The 24,093-nt window shown below is 43.8% G+C and overlaps 1 protein-coding gene and 1 pseudogene across 1 annotated transcript; one reads left to right on the forward strand and one right to left on the reverse strand.

Moving 5' to 3' along the window:
* Positions 1 to 664: 664 nt before the first annotated feature.
* Positions 665 to 10,699, forward strand: LOC139417486 (mitochondrial inner membrane protein OXA1L-like; annotated as a pseudogene).
* A 213-nt stretch (positions 10,700 to 10,912) lies between these two features.
* LOC139417137 (Y+L amino acid transporter 2-like) lies at positions 10,913 to 22,432 on the reverse strand. The gene is made up of 10 exons (XM_071166382.1): positions 22,251 to 22,432; positions 19,804 to 20,449; positions 15,508 to 15,633; positions 15,115 to 15,259; positions 14,039 to 14,162; positions 13,741 to 13,844; positions 13,427 to 13,523; positions 12,778 to 12,927; positions 12,143 to 12,326; positions 10,913 to 11,825 (listed from the first exon to the last, which is right to left on the reverse strand). Exons 2-10 carry the CDS (start codon positions 20,306 to 20,308, stop codon positions 11,749 to 11,751), a joined length of 1,512 nt encoding a protein of 503 aa, XP_071022483.1. The 5' UTR covers positions 20,309 to 20,449; positions 22,251 to 22,432; the 3' UTR covers positions 10,913 to 11,748.
* Between the last annotated feature and the right edge of the window lie 1,661 nt (positions 22,433 to 24,093).

Here is a 24,093-nt window from a genome sequence, read left to right on the forward strand (position 1 = left end):
TAAAGTCTACAAACCTTAGTGCACTTTGTTCGTAACCAATTATAGTTTTGGAAACAGAACATTTTACTGAGATCAAATGTTTTATCGATGAGAAAATGTGCAGAATATCGGCCAATATTCATCTCTTTCCATCTTCTCCCACTACCGGCCACTGGGCTTCCTCTCGCTACCATATTTTGTAGTGAATGGAAGCGCCAAGTGGATGCTTCACATTTATACATCTGGTGAAATATCTGTCTCATTGTTCTGTGGTAAAATCTTTGAAATTGTTGCATGTTGCGTTTATATTTCTGTTTAGTGTAGTTCGTAATAATAAAGGACTTCCATCATAATATCTTCATACTACAACACAGGAAAGTTACAGATTAAAAACAGAATTGACAAAAAAAATACAGATGAGAGAAGACTAACTAAATGATGCCTCTTGAACAAATATACCTACTGTCTTTCTCTTTGAACGTTTCAATACATTTGAATTATTTAATAGTAAGATTCATATCGGCCTACATATATTTTGTGTGAGTAAAATATACAAATTATTTAGCTAGCTTACATACATTTTTAAACTATTTGATCATTCATTTTTGGGTAACATGGTTTGTCCATTTATACTTTCCGTACTAGCAGTTGTTTCACTAACCATTCTAACATGGCTGCGATCAGGAGTGGAGTCACTCCGGTTTCTCTAACGATATGGTTTTTAAGACACGCTGGAAGACCAAGTCCGGGGAACCATACATTTACAGAGAGATGGAACCCGGTTTGAGTTGTTCATGTCTTTGTGCTGTTGAATTCATGTGTTAGTCTGACAGCAAGCGTTAACAGCGATTCTAAACAGCACGCCCGACTTCGTGCATGGCTCTGTGACTTTGAGTCAATGTTGAGCTAACGTTAGCAGGTAAGTGAAGTAGCCTACACCTTTCTATCGAATATCTAAATGCCAAACACAGGATATAAGATTGCAGCTACGTATGTTTGCATAGCTATAACAATGTTGGTAGCAGTCCGGTCCAACTGTCTACATACACAAGTGGTCATGTTCAGACAGTTATGTATGACATGTTAGTTACACTGAACAAAAATGTAAACGCGACATGTAAACTGTTGGTCCCATGTTTCATAAGCTGAATTAAAGAACCCATACATTTTCCATATGCATAAAGTGCTTATTTGTCTCAAATTTTGTGAAACTGTTTACATCCCTCTTGGTGAGCATTTCTCATTTTGCCAAGATAATCCATCCAACTGACATGGTGGCATATCAATAATGATTAATAAACAGCCTGATCATTACACAGGTGCAACTTGTGCTGGGGACAATAAAAGGCCACTCTAAAATATGCAGTTTTGTCACACAACACAATGCCACAAGTGTTTCAGGTTTTGAGGGAGTGCAATTGGCATGCTGACTGCAGGAATGTCCACCAGAGCTGTTGACAGATAATTAAATGTTATTTGCTCTACCATAAGCTGCCTCCAACATCATTTTAGAGAATTTGGCAGTAAGTCCAACCTGCCTCACAACCGCAGACCACGTGTACGGAGTTGTGGGCGAGCGGTTTGCTGATATCAACGTTGTGAACAGAGTGCCCCATGGTGGGGTTATGGTATTGTCAGTCATACGTTACAGACAATGAGCACCATTGCATTTTATCGATGGCAATTTGAATGCTCAGGTACCGTGACGAGATCTTTACATGCTGACCACACTGCTCGCCATATAAAGTCAAAAATAGTAAGCCTGGAGGAGCGATGACTAGAAACTAATTCAGTTTACCGTGTTATCTGTTGATTAATTGTTGAAGTAGAGGACCTTGTGCATTTCAGATAAAATAACAACCCAATGTTTATATCACAGGACAAATGAGCTAGCAACAGCAAGCTAACTAGCTAAATTGCCATCAATGTTTCATGCTTTTTGACCTGTCCCCAAATGTAATATAATTGGTTCAGTTTGTTTTGACATTTCAACCTGCGTGTCCTGATCTCGTGTGGGTGGACAAAATCAACTTACGCGCGGTCTGGTCAGCATGTTAAGCCTGTTGTCCTGCATCTCATCCACCGCCATCACCTCATGTTTCAGCATGATAATGCAGAGCCCCATGTCGCAAGGACCTGTACACAATTACTGGAAGCTGTAAATGTCCTAGTTCTTCCATTGCCTGCATACTCACCAGACATGTCACCCATTGAGTATGTTCTGGATCAACGTGTACGACCGCGTGTTCCAGTTCCCGCCAATATCCAGCGACTTAGCACAGCCATTGACGAGTGGGACAACATTGCACAGGCCACAAACAGCCTGATCAACTCTATGCGAAGGAGCTGTCGTGCTGTATGAGGCATTTGTATTCATTATGGATCCTGATATGCATGTCTGTGCCTGTTTGTATCTCTTCAAATGGTGGTCACACCAGATACTGACTGGTTTTCTAATCCCATATCAGCCAGTAACTAGCTAACTAACGTTAACTAGATACAGCCTTGAATGATACAGCCTTGATAACAACAATGTAATGCATACATACGTAGCTACAATATTATATCCTGTGTGTGGCATGTAGTTTTAGATCTATGATAGAAAACCTTGGCCTAAACATGATCATGACAAGTAAGCAATGACTTTGCACCTCCATCTGCCCCAGTCAATATTTCTTGAGATTTGTGATACAATTATGGTGGTCTGACCATTTGAAACCAAACCACAATACAGCTAACTTGGCTAGAAACAGACTTTTGCATGTGTGTTGTCATGCTGCATTTACTACTGCATTGTCTAAGTCATCCTATCCTACAATTTGCCACAGAGTAAAGTTGATCAGAAAGTTGTAGTGCATCATCTGATTTGAACTTGTTGTGTGTCCCTTCTACAGAGGTCCCATCTTCACACAGCAGTAGAATGTAGGAGTCCATCGACTAGAGCTGTTCTTGGTCGCCGTCACAATGGGAGGTTCTTATTGGTCAGTGCCATAGCCATCAGGCACAACGGCTCACAGGTGAGTTGGTGTGGCCGTCAGGCACAACGGCTCACAGGTGAGTTGGTGTCAATGTGAAATATAGTAATTAGTCTGATACGCTCTCAAATAATTTTACATTTCACCATGCCCTGGTTGTTACACCTTAAAATGTGGTCAAAATAGTTTGTCCTGTCCCTTTGGAAATCCTTCCACCTGGTTTGTGAAAGAGGTATTATATTTTCAGGTCCCAAGTGAAACCCTTCCCACGGCATCTCCAGTGCTGGAAGCATCCATCCCCAGCACCATAGTCATGGATCCCGCTTCGATAAACACACAGCCAATCACTGAGCAGGTGTTTGAGGCTGCACCAACCGTAGTGGATGTTCTGCAGGGGGTGCAAGTAGAGCTGAGCCTATCAGAGCTGGGCCTGGGGAGTGCTACCCCTGTGGGCCTGGTCCAGAACCTACTGGAATTCATGCTTGTGGACATGGGGGTGCCGTGGTGGGGAGCTAATGTTGTAGGTGAAACATTTGAGTCATTTAGCAGACGCTCTTATCCAGAGCTACTTACCATTAGTGCATTCATCTTTAGATAGCTAGGTGAGACAAGACACCACAATTGTATCAAGTACATTTTCCCTCAAAGTATTTATCAACGAAGTCAGTGCAAGTAGGAAAGGACAAGTGCCTTTTTCTTTTTTGAGTGGGTCCTCGGGGGTGCCGTGACTTATTCAATTTACTCTTCAAACGGGTAGGGTTTCAGAAATTTTTGTAAGATGGGCAGGGACTCCGTTGTCCTGACGTTAGGAGGAAGGTGGTTCCACCATTGGGGTGTCAGGACAGAGAATACCTTTGACTGGGCTGAGCGGGAGCTGCCCTCCCGTAGGGGTGGGAGAGCCAAGAGACCAGAGGTGTCTGAATGGAGTGCTCTGGTTGGGGTGTAGGGTTTGAGCATCACCTGACGGTAGGCAGGGTCAGTTCCCTTTGCTGCTCCATAGGCAGGTACCGGGGTCTGGTAGTGGATGCGAGCTTCAGCTGGAAGCTGGTGGCGTGTGCGGTGGAACGGGCTGACATGCAAAAACTTAGGAAAGTTGAACACCGGACAGGATGCAGCATTCCTGATAAGTAGCAGGGGTTTGATGGCACAGGCGAGGAGCCCAGCCAACAGAGTTGCAGTAGTCTAGATGAGAGATGACAAGTGCCTGGATTAGGACCTGCGCGGCTTCCTGTGTGAAGAAAGGTTGTACTCTACCGATGTTGTAGATCATGAACCTGCAGGAGTAAGTCACTTCTTTGTTTACAGTTTGTTCATGGTGTTGTCCAGGATCACGGGTCCAAGCCCAACATCCAAGCTGAGATGTCTGCCAGGCACTCAAAGATGTGTCGCCACCTAGGTGTCAGAAGGGGGCGGGGAGGAGAAAAGTAGTTGTGTGTCATCCGCATAGCAATGATAGGAGAGACCAAGTGAGGATATGATATGGGGCGGCAGGTATGATAGGATATGATATGGGGTGGCAGGTATGATAGGATATGATATGGGGTGGCAGGTATGATAGGATATGATATGGGGTGGCAGGTATGATAGGATATGATATGGGGTGGCAGGTATGATAGGATATGATATGGGGCGGCAGGTATGATAGGATATGATATGGGCCGGCAGGTATGATATGATATGGGGCGGCAGGTATGATAGGATATGATATGGGGCGGCAGGTTTTTATAGGATATGATATGGGGCGGCAGGTTTTTATATGATATGGGGCGGCAGGTTTTTATATGATATGGGGCGGCAGGTTTTTATAGGATATGATATGGGGCGGCAGGTTTTTATAGGATATGATATGGGGCGGCAGGTTTTATAGGATATGATATGGGGCGGCAGGTTTTTATAGGATATGATATGGGGCGGCAGGTTTTTATAGGACATGATATGGGGCGGCAGGTATGATAGGATATGATATGGGGCGGCAGGTATGATAGGATATGATATGGGGCGGCAGGTTTTTATAGGATATGATATGGGGCGGCAGGTTTTATAGGATATGATATGGGGCGGCAGGTTTTTATAGGACATGATATGGGGCGGCAGGTATGATAGGATATGATATGGGGCGGCAGGTATGATAGGATATGATATGGGGCGGCAGGTTTTATATGATATGGGGCGGCAGGTTTTTATAGGACATGATATGGGGCGGCAGGTATGATATGATATGGGACGGCAGGTATGATATGATATGGTGCGGCAGGTATGATAGGATATGATATGGGGCGGCAGGTTTTTATAGGACATGATATGGGGCGGCAGGTATGATAGGATATGGTATGGGGCGGCAGGTATGATAGGATATGATATGGGGCGGCAGGTATGATAGGATATGATATGGGGCGGCAGGTATGATAGGATATGATATGGGGCGGCAGGTTTTTATAGGATATGATATGGGGCGGCAGGTTTTTATATGATATGGGGCGGCAGGTTTTTATATGATATGGGGCGGCAGGTTTTTATAGGATATGATATGGGGCGGCAGGTTTTTATAGGATATGATATGGGGCGGCAGGTTTTATAGGATATGATATGGGGCGGCAGGTTTTTATAGGATATGATATGGGGCGGCAGGTTTTTATAGGACATGATATGGGGCGGCAGGTATGATAGGATATGATATGGGGCGGCAGGTATGATAGGATATGATATGGGGCGGCAGGTTTTTATAGGATATGATATGGGGCGGCAGGTTTTATAGGATATGATATGGGGCGGCAGGTTTTTATAGGACATGATATGGGGCGGCAGGTATGATAGGATATGATATGGGGCGGCAGGTATGATAGGATATGATATGGGGCGGCAGGTTTTATAGGATATGATATGGGGCGGCAGGTTTTTATAGGACATGATATGGGGCGGCAGGTATGATATGATATGGGACGGCAGGTATGATATGATATGGTGCGGCAGGTATGATAGGATATGATATGGGGCGGCAGGTTTTTATAGGACATGATATGGGGCGGCAGGTATGATAGGATATGGTATGGGGCGGCAGGTATGATAGGATATGATATGGGGCGGCAGGTATGATAGGATATGATATGGGGCGGCAGGTATGATAGGATATGATATGGGGCGGCAGGTTTTATAGGATATGATATGGGGCGGCAGGTTTTTATAGGACATGATATGGGGCGGCAGGTATGATATGATATGGGACGGCAGGTATGATATGATATGGTGCGGCAGGTATGATATGATATGGGGCGGCAGGTTTTTATAGGATATGATATGGGCCGGCAGGTAGCCTAGTGGTTAGAGCGTTGGACTAGTAACTGAAAGGTTGCAAGATAGAATCCCCGAGCTGACAAGGTAAAAATCTGTCGTTCTGCCCCTGAACAAGGCAGTTAACCCACTGTTCCTAGGCCGTCATTGAAAATAAGAATGTGTTCTTAACTGACTTGCCTAGTTAAATTAAGGTAAAATAAAAATTATAGATCCGATTGACTTGGTTTTTCCACTTTGGAAATTCACCAACAAGATGAACGAGGCCAAACAGAGAGGAAACAAGTTTGAATGTTAGTCTTCTTGCCTCCTCAACTAACTTCCTTTTCATGACTCATCTGTATCATCCCTCTGTATTCATCCCCCTTTCATCTTCCATTGTAACTGTTCCCTTCTTTTGCTGTTCTTCTCATATCATTATTCTATTTTTAGGGCTGGTTTCCCAGATAGAGACGAAGCCTAGCCCTATACTAAAAAAAAAAAACATTTTCAATTGAGGATCTCTTTTGAAAGTGCTTTTTAGTCCAGGGCTAGGCTTGATCTGTTACATAAAAGACAAAATCCCAACAAATCAGCTCCAAGTGATTTATTTGTATTTTTATGAATACCTGTTCTGAAGTATTCCCACGCATAATATAAAGAGAGATGATTGTATACAAATGTAAGCAAGGTTTGAAAGGATTGTTTTTAGTCTATTATATCTGTTTGGGCTTCTTGCTGTCAATTTGCATTCTACAAATGGTTTGTAATTATGTTTCGGCCCACTGACCATCCGCTCAAGAAAATATCTAGTTGATTATCCCTGCTGTAGTGTGTGACGTCTCCCTCAGTTCCTCATGTGAGGTAAAAATTCTGTGTTTCTCCTAGTTGCTAAGGCGCACTCTGACCTGACCGTGTTCCAAAAGAAGCATGACGTCAACCCTCTCCGTGGCTCCCTGTGGTGCAGGTCAGATACAGCTCCCACTCTCTCTCCCTTGCTCCCACTCTCTCTTTCCACTGATTTGAAAGAAAATAACTGCTATAGAAGTAATATCATAGAAACTCCGACTATAGCCCATACCTCCTCTCAATGCTTTTTGATGTAGTGAACAAGGAGAAAGAAGATTATTAATGGGACCTAGTATTTAGGACCCGAGACTAATCCCACCTCTCTCTATTTCCAGTCTTCATCTTCATTGCTCTCAGAAAGATGTCCTACCTCCCCGTCCCCAGTATGCAGACAGGAGGGTGCTTGTGGTTCTTAGACCCCTTCTACATCCTCCCCATTGCTGTGACCGAAACAAGGTTTGCCATTCTGGAGGTAAGTTTAGTCAGGTCATAACCCTGTCCCCAGGCTATTGGGAAGAAGACGTGTCTGGGGACGATATTATTCAGCTGTGTTGAGCCTGGAAGAATAGCTTTTTTTTAAATTAAACTATACATTTGTTTTATAAATGTTATATTGAAATATCTGAATGTAAGAGTATGAATTATATTTGCGTAGTATTAACAGTATTGAGCCTGAATAACAGCCACCTTTCTGTCTCTGTCTTCTCAGTTGGGGGCAGAGTCTGGTGTGGATAACCCTAACCTGAAAGCCATGAAGACAGTGTTCAGAATCACGCGCTTCGTCATCCTCACCATCAACTTCCCCACGGTCGGTCGCTCTCTTATTTCTTATTTCTAATATGATATTGCACCCCCCTGTGGCAATATCATATTATGACATGCGTCTTCCGCAAACAACAAGTACAGTAGCTCTGGGATAGTTCTGTTCATTTCGTTGTGATTTAATCTTTAATATTTTTCCAGGTTAGTCGTGTTGAGATTAAAAACTGCAGTGTCACAAGTGTATCTGTCTGGCTTGGCATTATGGAGCCAGTCTGTTAACCTGTTTCTCTCAAAAGAATAACGAGGTAGTGTTGTTGACGATGCTTCCAGCAGTATGGGGATACTTTGTTTATTTCCTTGTTATTCAACCTTTTATTTCTCAAGGTTAGTCTCATTGAGATAAAAACAGCTGGGTCATGCAGGGCCCGTGTTCTATCCGGAGTAAAAATGTGCTTAAGTTTGATAATAAGTTGCATGGACTCACTCTGTTTGAAATAATGGTGTTTAACATGATTTTTTGATGACTCCCTCATCTCTGTACCCCACACATACAATTATCTGTAAGGTCCCTTAGTCCAGCAGTGAACTTCAAACACAGATTGAACCCCAAAGACCAGGGAGGTTTTCCAATGCTTCGCAAAGAAGGGCACCTGTTGGTGAGAAAAATCTGACATTGATTACCCCTTTCAGCAAGGGTGAAGTTATTAGTTACACTTTGGATGGTGTATCAATACACCCAGTCACTACAAAGATACAGATGTCCTTCCTAACTCAGTTGCCGGAGAGAAAGGAAACGAATCAGGGATTTCACCATGAGGCCAATGGTGGCTTTAAAACAGAGTTTAATGGCTGTGACAGAACTGAGGATGGATCTACATTGTAGTTACTCCACAAAACTAACCCTGACAGAGTGAAATGGAAGCCTGTACAGAATAATACAGATATTCCAGGATTAAAAAAGAAATGGAATGGAGCTTTCCACAGGCAAAATCCTAGAGGAAAACCTGGTTCAGTCTGATTTCCACCAGACACTGGGAGATGAATTCACCTTTCAGCAGGACAATAACCTAAAACACAAGGCCAAATCTACACTGTGGAGTTGCTTACCAAGAAGACAGTGAATGTTCTTGAGTGGCTGAGTTTAAAGTTAACTTCAATCTACTTGAAAATCTGTGGCAAGATGTGAAAATGGTTGTCTAGCAATAATGAACAACCAACTTGACAGAGCTTGAAAAATAATGTGCAAATGTTGCATAATCCAGGTGTGGAAAGCTCTTACGAGACCCAGATAGACTCACAGCTGTAATCGCTGCCAAAATGTGACTAACAAGTATCGAGTCAGGAGTGTGAATACTTATGGAAATGAGATATTTCTGCATTTCATTTTCAATACATTAGCAGAAATATCTAAAAACATTTGAACTTTGTCATTATGGTATTGTGTGTAGATGGGTGAGAATTGTTGATATTTAATCCATTTGACTTCAGGCTGTACACAACAATGTGGACTAAGTCCAGGGGTGTGGATACTTTCTGAAGGCACAGTAGCTGCTCCTCCCCACCAAAGACCTGGGTTTTATCCCCATGTACACCCTTCCTACTCTTCTCCCCCTCTGTTTCAAACCGTCAAAGTGAACATTTTAAAAATATATACTTTTTAAACAGCAGACACGCTTGTAGCAGTATGACCCTGTCTGAGCATCAGAGCTAGTCTGGTAATCTCCCGTTTGTGTGTGTGTCCCAGGTGGTGTTTACGTACTGGTTGACGTCCAACTGCTTCTCCCTGGCCCAGGTGGCCCTGCTCAAACACCCACTGGTCAGGCAGAACCTGAGGTTCCCAGAGAGGATCAAACACACGGTCTCTGCCCTGCCCCTGCCCCAGGCTTCATCGACACCATCAAGAAGGGTGGGTGTGGTGTCACGGATGGAAAGGGGTGGGGGGGGGTGTCATGGAGTCACCTGTGAAAATAGTCTCTCTTTCTTGGTTGGATATATTCTGTTTATCTGTCTTTCTATCTTGCCTTCTCTTATTTGCCTCCCTGTCTCTTCCTCTTTCTTTTGTTCCTTTTCACTCTCGGACAGAGTGTCTTGCTCCCTATTAAAACATGGTTTTCTGTCTCTCCTATAGGCTGGAAGAACGCTCAACTGGCCCAGCAGTTAGAGGAAGAGGAGGATGAAGAGCCACCTGGACATCGCTTCTAAAGGTAAGACACTGGTGCCTTTTTGTCTTTTTTACTGCCAACCCTTTCTTCAGATCAATGCCATTTCCTACATGTTACTGTATTCATTTAGTTCCTAAATGGAATGTTTTAACAGCAGGTTTATTATCATGAGTCTTGTCTTGGAGGCCGAACTGAGCGATTTCCCACAACATTTTTACTTTATATAAAATGTATCTTTTTGGTCTTAACCTTAATCCCTAACCCTAAATTAATAGTGTGGCTAGGTTTCAAATCAGATTTCAAACTTTGTGGCTGTGCTAGCTAGTGACAACTCTGCAGAGCTGCCTCCAGAACAAGATTCATGATGAAAAACGCTGACCTGTATTTGAACATGTACCTCACTGATTTAATTCAACCTGTGAATATTGTAGTGGGGTTATGGTTTTCCTTTCACCTCATGCCTTTCTCTCTCTTTGTGTTGTCCTCTCCAACCAGGTCCACTGAGGCAGACCTTCACCCACAACCCTCTACAGCTGTCAACACCTTCCATTACAGCAACAACAACCAAGTCAGCCAAAGCAAAACAAGCGGCCCCGGCAACCGGTGGTAAGAAGAGACCACGGGAGGAGACTAATGATTGAAGCTGAGTGTTTGCAGGCCCAATGAATCATGTGTACATATTTATTGTGGGGGATTGGTAGAGGACGTGAGGGTTTATCGTTTATAAATGTAATATTCTAAATAAAGAGCTAACTTCTGTTGCCTTATAATGTCTGTTTGCATTATGATAACCTGGATTGTTATTTGAAATCATGAAATCGGTGTTGTTCGTTATATCCATTGGCATGACGGCAAGGATAATTGTTACTAGTATTTCTATTGTACATATCCATGGTGGGAATTGACAGAATCAAGTCATTTTAAAATGTCAGTTAGTAATTTATTATAAATACATTCTAAACGATTTACCATTTATCAACTCAACCAACCCTCTCCCCGTCCCTTTGTTTAAATTCACATGTTGACTACAGATTATTCTTAATAGGTTGATTTAAAAAATATATCCCTTTGCTTCAAAAAAAACTCTTAAAAGCTGCAGGTAGGATGGACATAGTACAAATAATTGTGGCTAGAGCTACCACTATTCTCTCCTAACCACATACAACAAACTAACCATCAGTAATTAATACTTTCCTACATATGTCTTCAGTATCTCTCTTGTTTCCTTATTGGTATGACTTCAGAGGTATCAGTAGTGACTTATGCCACTTGGGCTGGTTACTCAGGCAGCCCAATTCAGAATATATATTTTTTCACTAATTGGTCTTTTGACCTATCACAGATCTTTCTACATCAGTTCTTTTTCAGAGCTGATTACTCAGGCCAATTAGCGATTTAAAAAGGTCCATATTGGGCTGCGTTGACACAGGAAGCCCATCAGAGATCATAAATATCCGTATTCGAGTATAAACATATTTGAGAACAGGAATATTTTTATTTTTAATTATTCTGTAGTGCGTGGAATGTCCTCTGATGTCAGAGGCAACTGGAGTGTCATCCTGGCCGTAGAACAACCCCACATACGGCAATGATATGTTGGCCAGAGATTTGGTCCAATGAATGGCTGCTGTTTGACTCCGCCCTCTGATTGGTAGCCGAGGGCGATACTGGCCAGTAGGTGGTGTCGTTGAGCCTTTAGTTTTGTGCGTCTTCAGTTGGCGGCGGCAGCAGTGTGTTGGTTGGTTTTAATATCTTCACTCCAACTTGTCTATGACGTCTAACTCGGTCACAACAGAATAGCACACCTTCTGAATCAACAGACCAAAGTTGGCTAGGGAGGGAGAAGATGAGAGGGGATGAGTGACCTACCCTTCAAATACATCAATGCGACACTAGCATGAGAAGTGGAAGTATTTTGCTTGAAGAATGTAGAAAATAAGTATTGTTTTCTAGGCCTACAAAATAATGTACCTACTCGTCTCGCAACTCATGTCATACCAAACTATGGTTGCAAAAATCCAGCTATTTCCCAAAAATTCTCGGTTTTCCAGAAATCCTGGTTGGATTTCCTGAAAACCTGGCGATTTTGGGGAAGTCACCAGTTTTTCCCAACGCTATACTAAACTCAAACATTCATCTGATTCTTACCAAAGAACCTGCGGAGCCACATGGGCCTTTTGGTGGCGGGAGTATAGATACACAGGAAGTAGACTGGCACTCCTGATAGGGCGATGCCAATGCCAATCAGAGAGTTCATGGTGTCACTGTAGATGGGAACCACCACTAGGAACAAGGTGCAGAAACAGAAGATGATCGGGAAGAACAGACTGAGCTAAGAGAGAGAGGAGGGAGGGGGGAGAGAGAAATGGGGAAGAGTTATTACACAACTATATGAAACAGGATCTGGTATTGATGTCAAACAGTGAAAGAGATCACACATACAAAACTGCATTGTGAGTTACAGTATGAATGCTTCATACATGAAAACACTAATGGAGCTTTGCCTTTGAATGTGTTTATAGGCCTCAGTGTTTTGTGTTAGATGTTTGGGGCAATTCCATGACAAAATGTGTCGTCATTCTGTAACCAAACGTTGCATCTGCACTATTCTTCAAGTAACTGCTTCTGTAACATTTTCAGTGGGAATTGTTCAAAGTTGTCCTTGTGCGTTTGTATAGTTTGTTTAACTTTGCAATCTATGGGATTTATTTAACATATATTTTAAAGAGAGAAATCTGATTAGCACTATCATTCTATTACTGTGGAATTCCCCTTTGTCTTACCTTGAGGGGTCTGACTCTGTCTGGCTGTTTCCAGCGCAGGTACAGCTGTCCCAGGATAGACAGGCCCACAAAGAACCAGTAGCTGAAGCTGTAGTAGTTGATCAGTTTAAAGATGTCCTCAACACACAGGTAGACCAACGCCATGGCACCCTATAGTATAAAGCAGAGACATATTTAGAGCAACAGCACTGTCAATATCCATCATACAGGGCACAATGGACAACATGCCTTACACAAAAACTCTATTTCATCGAAAGTGTAGATATAGCGGAACACTATGTGGACGAACGGACAAAGAGAATGCTGAGATGGCAGACAGACGGAACTCTGCGGCAGACGGAACACTGGGTTAAAATAATAGAATGCTGAGAACAGATTTCTGGGCCAGACAAAACAATGGGTCAGAATGTTGGGTAGACGCAGAAACGGAACGTTGACACAGAACTGAGACCAAACACTGAACAAGGAAAACCACTCGTAAAAAAAAATAATGGAAATGTACATTGTTCCAGACCGACAGATAGACAGACAGACGTTCACGCGCACACACAAACACACACAAAGACACACAAACACACACAAAGACACACAAACACACACAAAGACACACAAACACACACAAAGACAGTGGCTTAGCGGGATGACTGACGTTGAAGAGCAGCGCTGGGATAGGGGTGTAACGGGTGACGTGGATCATGCACAGGTAGTCTGGGAGATGGCCCTCCCTGGAGCCCACGAAGAACAGCCTGTAGAAACACAGAAACACACCTCACTGGAGCACTGATAATGGAGGACCCACACACACACACACAGGTTATCGTGTGTAGGGCAATGAGTTTAAAGGCTATAGGGCCCATTGTTTTTTTCCGATCAGATCACATTGTCAATAATGAGGGGATTATCGGTGATGGCGATGATGATGATGATGAAGAGCCGCATCAGAACGGTGTCATTCTAACTCACCTGGAGGCAGCCAGGATAGAAGCGTTGAGTCCTCCGAAGCAGGACAGAGCCACCGCTAGAGGGATGGTCCAGTTCATCACGCCAAACACCTGGTCTGCAAATGTCTGAGGGACAACAACAGGCCTCAAATTAGACCAATCAGAACACTTAAAGTACATCATATAACAGTCACTTCGGGCTCAATGAGATGATACGCATATAGAAATGTATACATCTGACGTGATGACTATCCTAATCTACATGGTATAGGATCATGTCTGTTCTATTTTCAGTATATTTCTATGCGAAGGGAACTCACCACAGCCACGGCGTCACTGTCCAGGATGGCAGGAATGGGCAGCACGGTGTAGTAGGCAACGTTGGTCAGAATATAGATCACCGTGACGATGGGCATGGAGATGGCGATGGCCAGGGGCAGGTTCCTGTAGGTCACACAAATAAACACCGGGGGGAGACAGAGAGACACTTTGATTTAGAAGAAGAAGAAAAAAACACCAAGCAAGAAGTGAAGTGGCTGTGATACATCCAGGGGTTCTCCGTGAGTGAACGGGTCAAGAGTTGACCCTCTTGGGCAAGGATGGGATTAGGGTGGAGGAGCAGAGGAAGGAGGAGGGGGGTGGGGTGGGGTTGTTTGTCACATAATCTGCCTGAGAACTCCTGGAAGTAGCTTGTGCTGTCTGTCCTGCTCCATTTGATCAGTGTTCGGCTGTATGAATCAGAGCGAAGGGGCTCAGTTAAATACTTCCCCAGGAGATGAGGAGCCTCCAGCCCTGCCCCCCCCCCTCCCCCGCCTAAAACACCTGACTACCCATTCAGTCAGTGTGTCATCCCTCTCCATACTTCCCATCCTTGCCTCATCAATCACTATTACTCCACTTTCTCTGCTTAATCACAACCACTCCATAATTCCTACATCAACCCCTCTCCTTCTTCCCTCTTCAAATCAAATCAAATTGTATTTGTCACATGCGCCGAATACAACAAACCTTTAACCAACTTTGCAGTTCAAGAAATTGATAAGAAAATATTTACTAAATAAACTAAAGTAAAAAATAAACTAAAAAGTAACACTAACAGCAACATTATGTACAAAATAAGTTACAAACAATGGGGAAAAAAACGTATAAAATAGCACAGTTGGATGGGAGCCCGTAAAACAGCAGCCCTCCTCTCCGGCGCCATTTGTGATCTTCTCTCATCCTTTTACTTCTTCTATATCCCTTCACCTACATTCACTACACTAATTACTACTCGTACTCTACTCCTTCACTACTCCCCATTCTCTTGTATACTACAGAGTACTACAGAGTATATCCTTTTGTCCACTAGTACTAGTGGCCCTTCCCCTGCCCTCCCTCTCTTCCCACCCTTCACCTCTCTGGGTTTTTGATCTCCTCGGTGACGAAGTTGAGTGTGTCCCAGCCGGAGTAGGAGAACAGAGCAGAGTACAGGGCCAGGGCTATGTCTCCTGGATCCGTGGACGAGCCCTCAAACATACCCTCAAAGTTCTGCGTCTGACCTGAGGAACACACACACACACAATATCCTGTATTATTACACATAGGTAAATTAATGTATGTAAATACTACAGATAAATATGTTTTGTATGTACAATAACTATAGGACTGTGTCAGTGTTCACAGTGGGCATATCTGTTTCTGTGAATGTACAGTATAGTACAGTGCAGGGGATGGTAGAATATTTGGACAATATATGTGATATTATTATTGCGTGTTAGTGTGAGGGCCATCCTGGTAGCATCAGTACCTTGTCCTATCTTGACCAGGCCGGTGATGATGACAGCGATGAGGGCGATGACCTTAGCGTAGGTGAAGAAATCCTGGACACGCGTCCCCCACTTCACATAGGCACAGTTCACAAAGGTCAGCAAACCTGGAGGGGAGATAAAAAACATTTAGACATTCAGATCTACATGTTACTACACACACGCGCACACCCACGCACACACGCGCGCTCAGACACACGCTGACGTGTGTGTGTGTGTTCTAATTTCAGAGTCTATGTAGCTGGAGGAAATGAGGCTGCTGACTACAGCAGTCGATGAGGTTGTTTTCCACAGAGGTTCAACAGCTGAGCGCAGCACATAGCGACATAGGCAGAGAGGAGGAGGAAGAAAGAGAAATAGGGTCAGGCACAGAATAGGGGGTAAAGGAGTACCCAGATAAAGTTCTAAGGGTTATTAAAAGACCTCTATAAAAGATTAGTAAAATGACTAACTCTGTCTAGCTGAATGACTAGCTGACTGTCTGACTGACTGACTGTCTAGCTGACTGTCTAGCTGACTGTCTGACTGTCTAGCTGACTGTCTGACTGTCTAGCTGACAGTCTAGCTGACTGTCTGACTGCCTGACTGTCTAGATGACTGACTGACTGACTAGCTGACTGTCTAGCTGACTGTCTGACTGCCTGACTGTCTAGATGACTGACTGACTGACTGTCTAGCTGACTGAATTACTGGCTGACTGTCTAGCTGTCTGACTGGCTGACTGACTGGCTGACTGTCTAGCTGACTGACTAACTGTCTGACTGACTGGCTGACTGTCTAGCTGACTGACTCACTGACTGATAGACTGACTAGCTGCTGACACAATGTCTGGCTGACTGACTTACTGACTGACTGACACACTGACTAGCTGGCTTGCTGACTGACAATGCTGAATGACACACTGACTAGCTGTCTGACACACTGACTGGCTGACTGACTGACACACTGACTGGCTGACTGACTGACACACTGACTGGCTGACTGACTGGCACACTGACTAGCTGGCTTGCTGACTGACTGACTGTCTGACTGACAAGGCTGAATGACACATTGACTGGCTAGCTGACTGACTGACTTACTAGCTGACTGACACACTGACTGGCTGAATGACAAACTGACTGACTGACTGTCTGACTGACAAGGCTGAATGACACATTGACTGGCTAGCTGACTGACTGGCTGACAGCTACAGACTGTTTGTAACTGTGTCCTTGTACTCCACTGCTCCCAAGTCTTAGTCTTAAAAACATGTTTTCCAGATCATCCTCTCTCTCTCTATGTCTTTATCAGTGTTTGTTCCTTTAAGCTCATAAACTTGAGTTCAGATAGTCACAGCATGGAGGTCTGAATCCTCACTGTCCTCCCACTCACTGGGATTTAATAATATCCTATGTATCTTCTCTTCACTTTGTCAGCATCTCAAATGGCACCCTATTCCCTATTTAGTACACTGCTTTTGTCAAGAGCCTATAGGGCTCTGGTCAAAAGTAGTGCGCTAAATAGGGAATATGGTGCCATTTGGGACATAGCGCCTATATATAGAGTATATCCCTCACACTGCATAATGTTTGATAAGCCTCATGTTCCACATGTTCCTCAACAATATTTTCCTGCATTACTGTAATGCTAAGTAGCCGTAATGATATCTACCATACAGTGTTTCCCAAAATGATTAACACTCAAGTTCACATCTACAACTCAAGTGAATGTTCATGTTAAAACAAACATATACATTGACACACATGCAGTACATACACACATCACCCTTCCCCACATAAAAACATAACTAGGGCCCTGCGTTTTTCCTGGTGCGGTCACATGGTCAGGCCAAATATCAAGACCTTAATCATAATCCGAGATGGCCTATGTACATCATTGATCATCACAACAGTCACCATCTCTCCCTTCTTCTCCCAAATGAACAGCGGGCCATGACACTGTGTCCACCAATCTCCCCCGAAATGAGAATAATACTTATCTAGCAGAATACCATGTTTCCCTTCCTCCCCCAAACGGAGGACAAAGCCTAAAAGATCATACCCTTTATCCCAATTATGAGGCCATGGATCCTAACTGTCTCTTATCAATAGGAGGTCTCCTTAAGCATAACATATCTCTCCATTCAGACCGGTCCAGACAGAGACAGTGAGTGATCTGGACTAACAGAGAACTGACAGTGTAGCGGGCCACACAGATGTCCTAGGCGTGGTTGTATTGATAGTGAAAGGCTAGAAGGGTGGGAGGGTGTGGATCAGGTCGGTTCTCTGGGCTACTCTAGATCTGGTCCAGATGTGTGGTGAGACCATATACTATATCCCAAATGGCACCCTATTCCCTATATAGTGCACTACCCTATGGGCCCTGGTCAACTGTAGTGCACTACATAGGGAATAGAGTGGAATTTGGGACGCATCCCATAGACTGTATCAAAATAGGGGTAAGATTGACGGCTGCCATGTTTGGGCTCTGTCCTGTGGTGTGCGCAGAACTCCTACCCATTTATACAGGATCAAGGTTAAGGTTGACGGTAGGGTAATCTGATCCTAGATCTGTGGTTATAGTTCATTTCTACCTGGAGCTGTTTCCGGTCTTCTCATGGCTGTGGAATTTGGGACGCAACCCATAGACTGTATCAAATATAGACGTTGCCTCTAACGCCTCTAAACACTGATACTAGATCAGGTGTTTTTCCATCCGGTTGATGGTTAAAGTTAGGATGGGGTGTAGGCTAATCTGGTCTTAGAGCTGTGGTTATAGTTCACTTCTGTGCCATGCTGACTGAGCTGTCATTAGCCATTAGCCTGGGGTCAGAGTCTTGAAGTAGAAAGGACTTTTACCTTTTCACCTAGCAGCTATCAGCACATTCACGTTCCTTAAAGCACTGCTTATCAAAGAGAGTGTGTGTGTGTGGATGTGGGTGTGTCTGTATTGTAATTAGATGAATGAGTGATATTTATTACTTGAGAGATGTTTTAGAACCCGAAGGAGAAAGCTTATCTCAGAACTGTCCCTTTTAATGAGACTCAGTGTTCTATCTGGTTGCTGTAGTAGCAGTGGTATTGTGTTTTTGTCCATGACTTCCGTCTCTTTGACCCAGGTTTCTGTCTGGTTGTTCTCATGTTCTATGTGTTCCATCAATCTGTTCCAGTAGTGGCTTATTCTGTACTTACTAATGACTATTAAACCCACAGTAATAATATGACTATCAAACCCACAGTAATAATATGACTATTAAACCCACAGTAATAATATGACTATTAAACCCACAGTAATAATATGACTATCAAACCCACAGTAATAATATGACTATCAAACCCACAGTAATAATATGACTATTAAACCCACAGTAATAATATGACTATCAAACCCACAGTAATAATATGACTATCAAACCCACAGTAATAATATGACTATTAAACCCACAGTAATAATATGACTATCAAACCCACAGTAATAATATGACTATTAAACCCACAGTAATAATATGACTATCAAACCCACAGTAATAATATGACTATCAAACCCACAGTAATAATATGACTATCAAACCCACAGTAATAATATGACTATCAAACCCACAGTAATAATATGACTATTAAACCCACAGTAATAATGTGACTATTAGTGGTTGTGTTGAGAGGTCCAGGTTTCTTCTAATCTGTTAGAACAATATCCATGACAACACTCCCTCTTTCCCTCTCTCTACATTCCTTGCTCATCTCTATTCTTCCTTGCTTCCTTTGGTGGTTTATAAATGATCAATTTACACTACATTATTGTACTCTATTGTCATGAGTAATGAGCATTGCCAGCAGTTTAATCTGGTCACACTGACGCTTTGTAATGTTGGTCAATTATCCTGAAATTGAGTAAATTCTCCTTTCCCCCTATTCTCTGTCTTATACAGGAAACACTTGTTGGTGTCTGTAGTCTCTGTTCTCCCCTCTCTGTTCCTTTTTCAACCTTTCTCGTGTTCCCTTCTGTTGCTGAGGTGCTGACTTGGGTATGCTGTGAGTCATCTAGTTTCGTTTCCCACATTTTCCACAAAGAGAGGAGCATACACACACGTCGCTGTTCGGTACTCAGGGGAGTATGAACACACACACACACACACACACATCATTGTCTGCATGCAAGGTCCTTGCACACACATACCTGATCACTTTCATCGGTAAGGAAACACTCAGGGCCCTAACCATGGTAAAGGCCTACAGTGGAACAGTACTGCACCAACACAAACAACACCCCTCCATACACAACGACTATAAAATACTCACATATGCAGGCTGCAGCCAGCATGCGGTTAGCCAGATAGGGGGCTATGCAGGTGGGGAAGACGGGCTGCACCATGTAGTTAGAGAAGGTGATGGCTATGACCGCCTGGCTCGTGGGCTCTATGATCAACAGGGAGGTCCACAGCCTGATGAAGGCCAGGAACCCTCCGAAGGCCTCCAGGATGTAAGCGTAACTGGCCCCTGACTTGGTGATGGTGGTCCCCAGCTCGGCGTAGCACAGGGCCCCGAACACAGAGAAGATACCGCCGATGGTCCACACTACCAGCGACAGCCCATAGGAGGCGCTGTAGATTAAGACTCCTTTAGGCGAGACGAAGATGCCCGAGCCAATCATGTTGCCTACGATGAGACACACGCCGTTCAGGAGAGAGATCTCCTTCTTCAGCTTCATGGAATCGTTGTCGCCCCCTGAGCCGCCCGACTTGAGCGAGGTCGACCCGCCGTTGGTGGCGGGCTCTTGTGTGGGGGCGGGGCTGTAGGATGCCATTGCACCGGAAGTGTGGGGGGGAGTTAGTATTGGAGGGGATGTGGGGAAGTGAGTAGTGATTGGACCAGGCGGCTGTCAAGGATTGGTTGTAAGAGCTGAGTTAAAGTCGTTTTCCAGCTATGAGGGTCCCTCTGGTGACATCTGTGGAGGAAAGAAATGTAAAAAGTGTTATCAGAAAGTGTGTAGGTGTTGCCATGGAAACCAAGCTGCTGTCCATATGGGCCCAGTTATCAACTGGGACATAAAAAAACAGTACAGTTTTTTAAATAAATGTTGGTCTATGCTGTATGCTACATTTGTAAAACATGAGGCTAAACTTAACTCATTGCAAAATAACACAAATGTTACAACACACACACACTGCTGCTGGTTATCGGATTGGATTTCACAGATGGCAATTTGGGAGCCATTAGGGATTTCAGTAAATAGCCTTTTAAGCTTGAGTGTATTGACAGAGTGGGAGAGAAAGACAAACAGCCTGACATCACTGTAACGTTCATTACTGGCTATCACCGACTGTCACTGTGATATTTAGTCTATCATTTACTGTAAGTATTCTACAGTGTGACAGACACACAGAAACAAAGAAACACAGAGACACATATAGACAGACAGACACACAGAGACACATATAGACAGACACACAGAGACACAGAGACACACAGAGAAAGACACACAGAGACACACAAAGAGACAGACACACAGACACACAGAAACACAGAGAGACAGTCAGACACACAGAAACAAAGAAACACAAACACACAGAGAGACAAACACACAGACACACAGAGACACATAAAGAGACAGACACACAGACACACAGAGACACATAAAGAGACAGACACACAGACACAGAGAGACACAGACATAGAGACATAGAGAGACACAGAAACACAGATACACAGACATAGAGACACGGAGAGACACAGAAACACAGATACACAGACACACAGAGACACTTCGCTAGGAGTCAGCAGCATGCTGAACGGAACCGTCACAGTATTTATTTAAAGTGCATTGCCTTCAGCAGCATATATAGAAGAGTTTGAATGACTAGACACATGTCTTAGTGCCCATACTGAATATCACGCACACGCTCAGTCAGGACCTGAACAAAACAACACACACATCACACTAAGTGAGGAGACAGGGCCGCGCAGGGGTCTACAGTTTATCACAAGATCTGTGTGACTGGAGAAAATCCATCACAATACAATGAGAATGCATCAACAAGTCAATCATAGGCAGTCATATCACAGGGGGAGAAAAGCGCTATCCTGACACAGAAAGTGAACACAGGTCCAGTCACATCAACCAACGATATATATCACAAGGATCAGGAAGAGGGAGATGGGGAGAGATGGAGAAGTAGTGCAGATAGATAGCTCCCCTGGCATGTGAGTTCAGTTCAAAAGAAGAAGTGATTACGAAGGACAGTGGATAGTAAGTAGCCTTCTGCACGTCATTACAAAGGGCAGGGCAGGAGGCGTAGAAGTGAGATACAAGGTCCAAAAATGGTAAGATAAGTAGGCTACTCAAATTGACTCTCATATACCACTCAAGGTTGCTGCATCATATTTGAAATCCCTTTCTCTTTGTTTCTCCCTCTGTTTTTATCTCTCTCAGAATATGACAAGCTGGCAGCAATCGTTTGGCCAACTCTGAGCTTATTCATCGCAAAGCTGGCAAAGCTGCAGAGTTGACTCAGCACATTTTATTGATGACTCGGGGCAAGTAAGGCTACACAGGAATGCCATTAGAAGTTAATCTGTAGTGTAAAGACCTATCTCCTCAGAGAAAAACACATGTTGAACAGAGAGTCAAATGTACAGTTACCACAGCCAAACGACAGTCTCTATATTTGAAATATATCATACAAGTGTAAAACCTCGCATTGTTACTGTATGTTAGGATAGACGCCCATTTAATTCACAGGTCTTACCTTCTCCAGATGCGCAATAGGTGAACTCGGCTTCCTTCCCTTGGGGGTCCTCTTGCACTTCTTCTCTAAAGCCTATGAGTCACAATCCCTGATTGTTTTTACTCACTATTGCTCTCTGTGCGCGTTGTCGCTCTCCACTGATGACCTTCCCCCTCTGCCAGTCACGCCGCGTTCTCTGCTCTGACTTGGCTCGACTTCCTTTCGGAGTCTGAAGGTGCACAGGCCGATCAGCTGATGTACTTCTGCTTTTTGACCCAGCAGCTACCAAGGAGACAGGTGGAAGAGGAGGAGGGATAGAGAGGGAGTGAGGGATGGACTGACTTTATACCACTGTCTGGGCTCTGGCAATGGGTTTCGCTGTCAAATTAATTGCTTCCCATGACTTTGATTAATGCAGGCCTGATCACGTTTACGCTGGGCTATTCACACGTTCACACATTCTTTCTTTTGTGTCAATTCAAATCAACATGGGCCTTTAGTTGTTGTTTTAGCCTACCTGTTGTTGGTGGTGATTGCTTTAGTTTTGGGCTATTATGTTAGGCATTGTTGTTGATGATGATGATGTTTCTTCTTCCTCGTTTAATCATCTGGCGCGGAAGGAAACAGTAGGATTCGAATGTATGATTAATCACTGAGAAATGATTTGAAGGATCTTGAGGACTCGAAGTCACTTATAATTGCATCACTATCCTATGTTATTGTTGTATTGTTATTGATAATATAGTTGTTATGGTAAACAATCTTGACGTATGAGTACCTCATGAGTTACGACACATAAGGAGATCTCTGCATTGAATAGTTGAAATTGATGAGGAATCCCAAAATCGGTTACACAGCCCCCTCCTGTGGTCATTATTTGCTTCACGCCTCCAACGTTGGCAAATTAACGGTTTGAGCGCTTCATTACGTCATTATGCTTATTGTGGTATTTTGCTTTTGTGTTCAGTGTTCCTGATTGGCAGAGTTTGTTCTAAACGTACAATTAAATTACCCATATCAGCATCGAGACAATCAATAAATTAACATTCGTTTTGGAACATTTGATTTTGACACTTCACATTGTTCAGGATCATCGATCGTAAATGGATTATATTATAGGCTTCCCATTAACACACTACTGTGACGTTCCTGTGAAGATACTAATGAAGCACCTGATGAATATCTTTAGGTATGCCATCGACAGCTTGATGATCAAGTACACTACCCCAATCCACACCTGTAATCACTCCATACACCCCCTCCTTCCCTCTGAAATCCAGCCACCCAACAATCATCCCTGCCTCACTTTCTAACTACCCTTTTTTGATGTCTCTGTCTCACTCACATGGATAAACTTCTCACACATGGCATGGCTTTTCAGCCCTTTGTCTCTTTCCCCTTTCTGCTCCCAAATTCTTCTCCTTGGTTACCGGTTGTCATGGTTTTGGGAGCCCTAGCTAGTGAGAAGGGTGGTTGGAGGATTAGGGCGGCCATTTTGGAGACAGCTGGCCCAGGTCTCTGTGTGTGCTGCCCCCTGTCCCGCTCGCAGTCGCATAGGGGGGGGGGGGTGAGGGCTATCATTGTGTGAGGATTAGAGCTTCCTGTGTGTCAGACTATTACACTAGGGGGGGGGGGGGGGGGGGGGGGGGGGGGGCAGAGAGAGAGAAAATTAAAGAGAGCGAGTATGACAGAGAGTAAGATGTGGGGTGGGGCTCTACAGCTGCACTCTCAATCACACAAGCACTGATTATCCATATCACACACATGCATGCATGCAAGCAAACAGACACACACCACAGAACCAAGGAACTGATACATATAAAAAGAAAGTGAGGCCCGAAAAAAGGCAGAATAAGTAGACAGC

Source organism: Oncorhynchus clarkii, chromosome 9, assembly GCF_045791955.1.
Source record: "Oncorhynchus clarkii lewisi isolate Uvic-CL-2024 chromosome 9, UVic_Ocla_1.0, whole genome shotgun sequence".
Lineage (NCBI taxonomy): Eukaryota > Metazoa > Chordata > Actinopteri > Salmoniformes > Salmonidae > Oncorhynchus > Oncorhynchus clarkii.

Coding starts and splice junctions, on each gene's coding strand:
- LOC139417137 (XM_071166382.1), bottom strand. CDS start 20,308: ATGGCATCCTACAGCCCCGCCCCCACACAAGAGCCCGCCACCAACGGC. Junction 13,845..14,038: donor ACAGTGACGCCGTGGCTGTG/GTGAGTTCCCTT, acceptor GTTGTCCCTCAG/ACATTTGCAGACCAGGTGTT. Junction 13,524..13,740: donor TCTATCCTGGCTGCCTCCAG/GTGAGTTAGAAT, acceptor GTGTTTCTACAG/GCTGTTCTTCGTGGGCTCCA.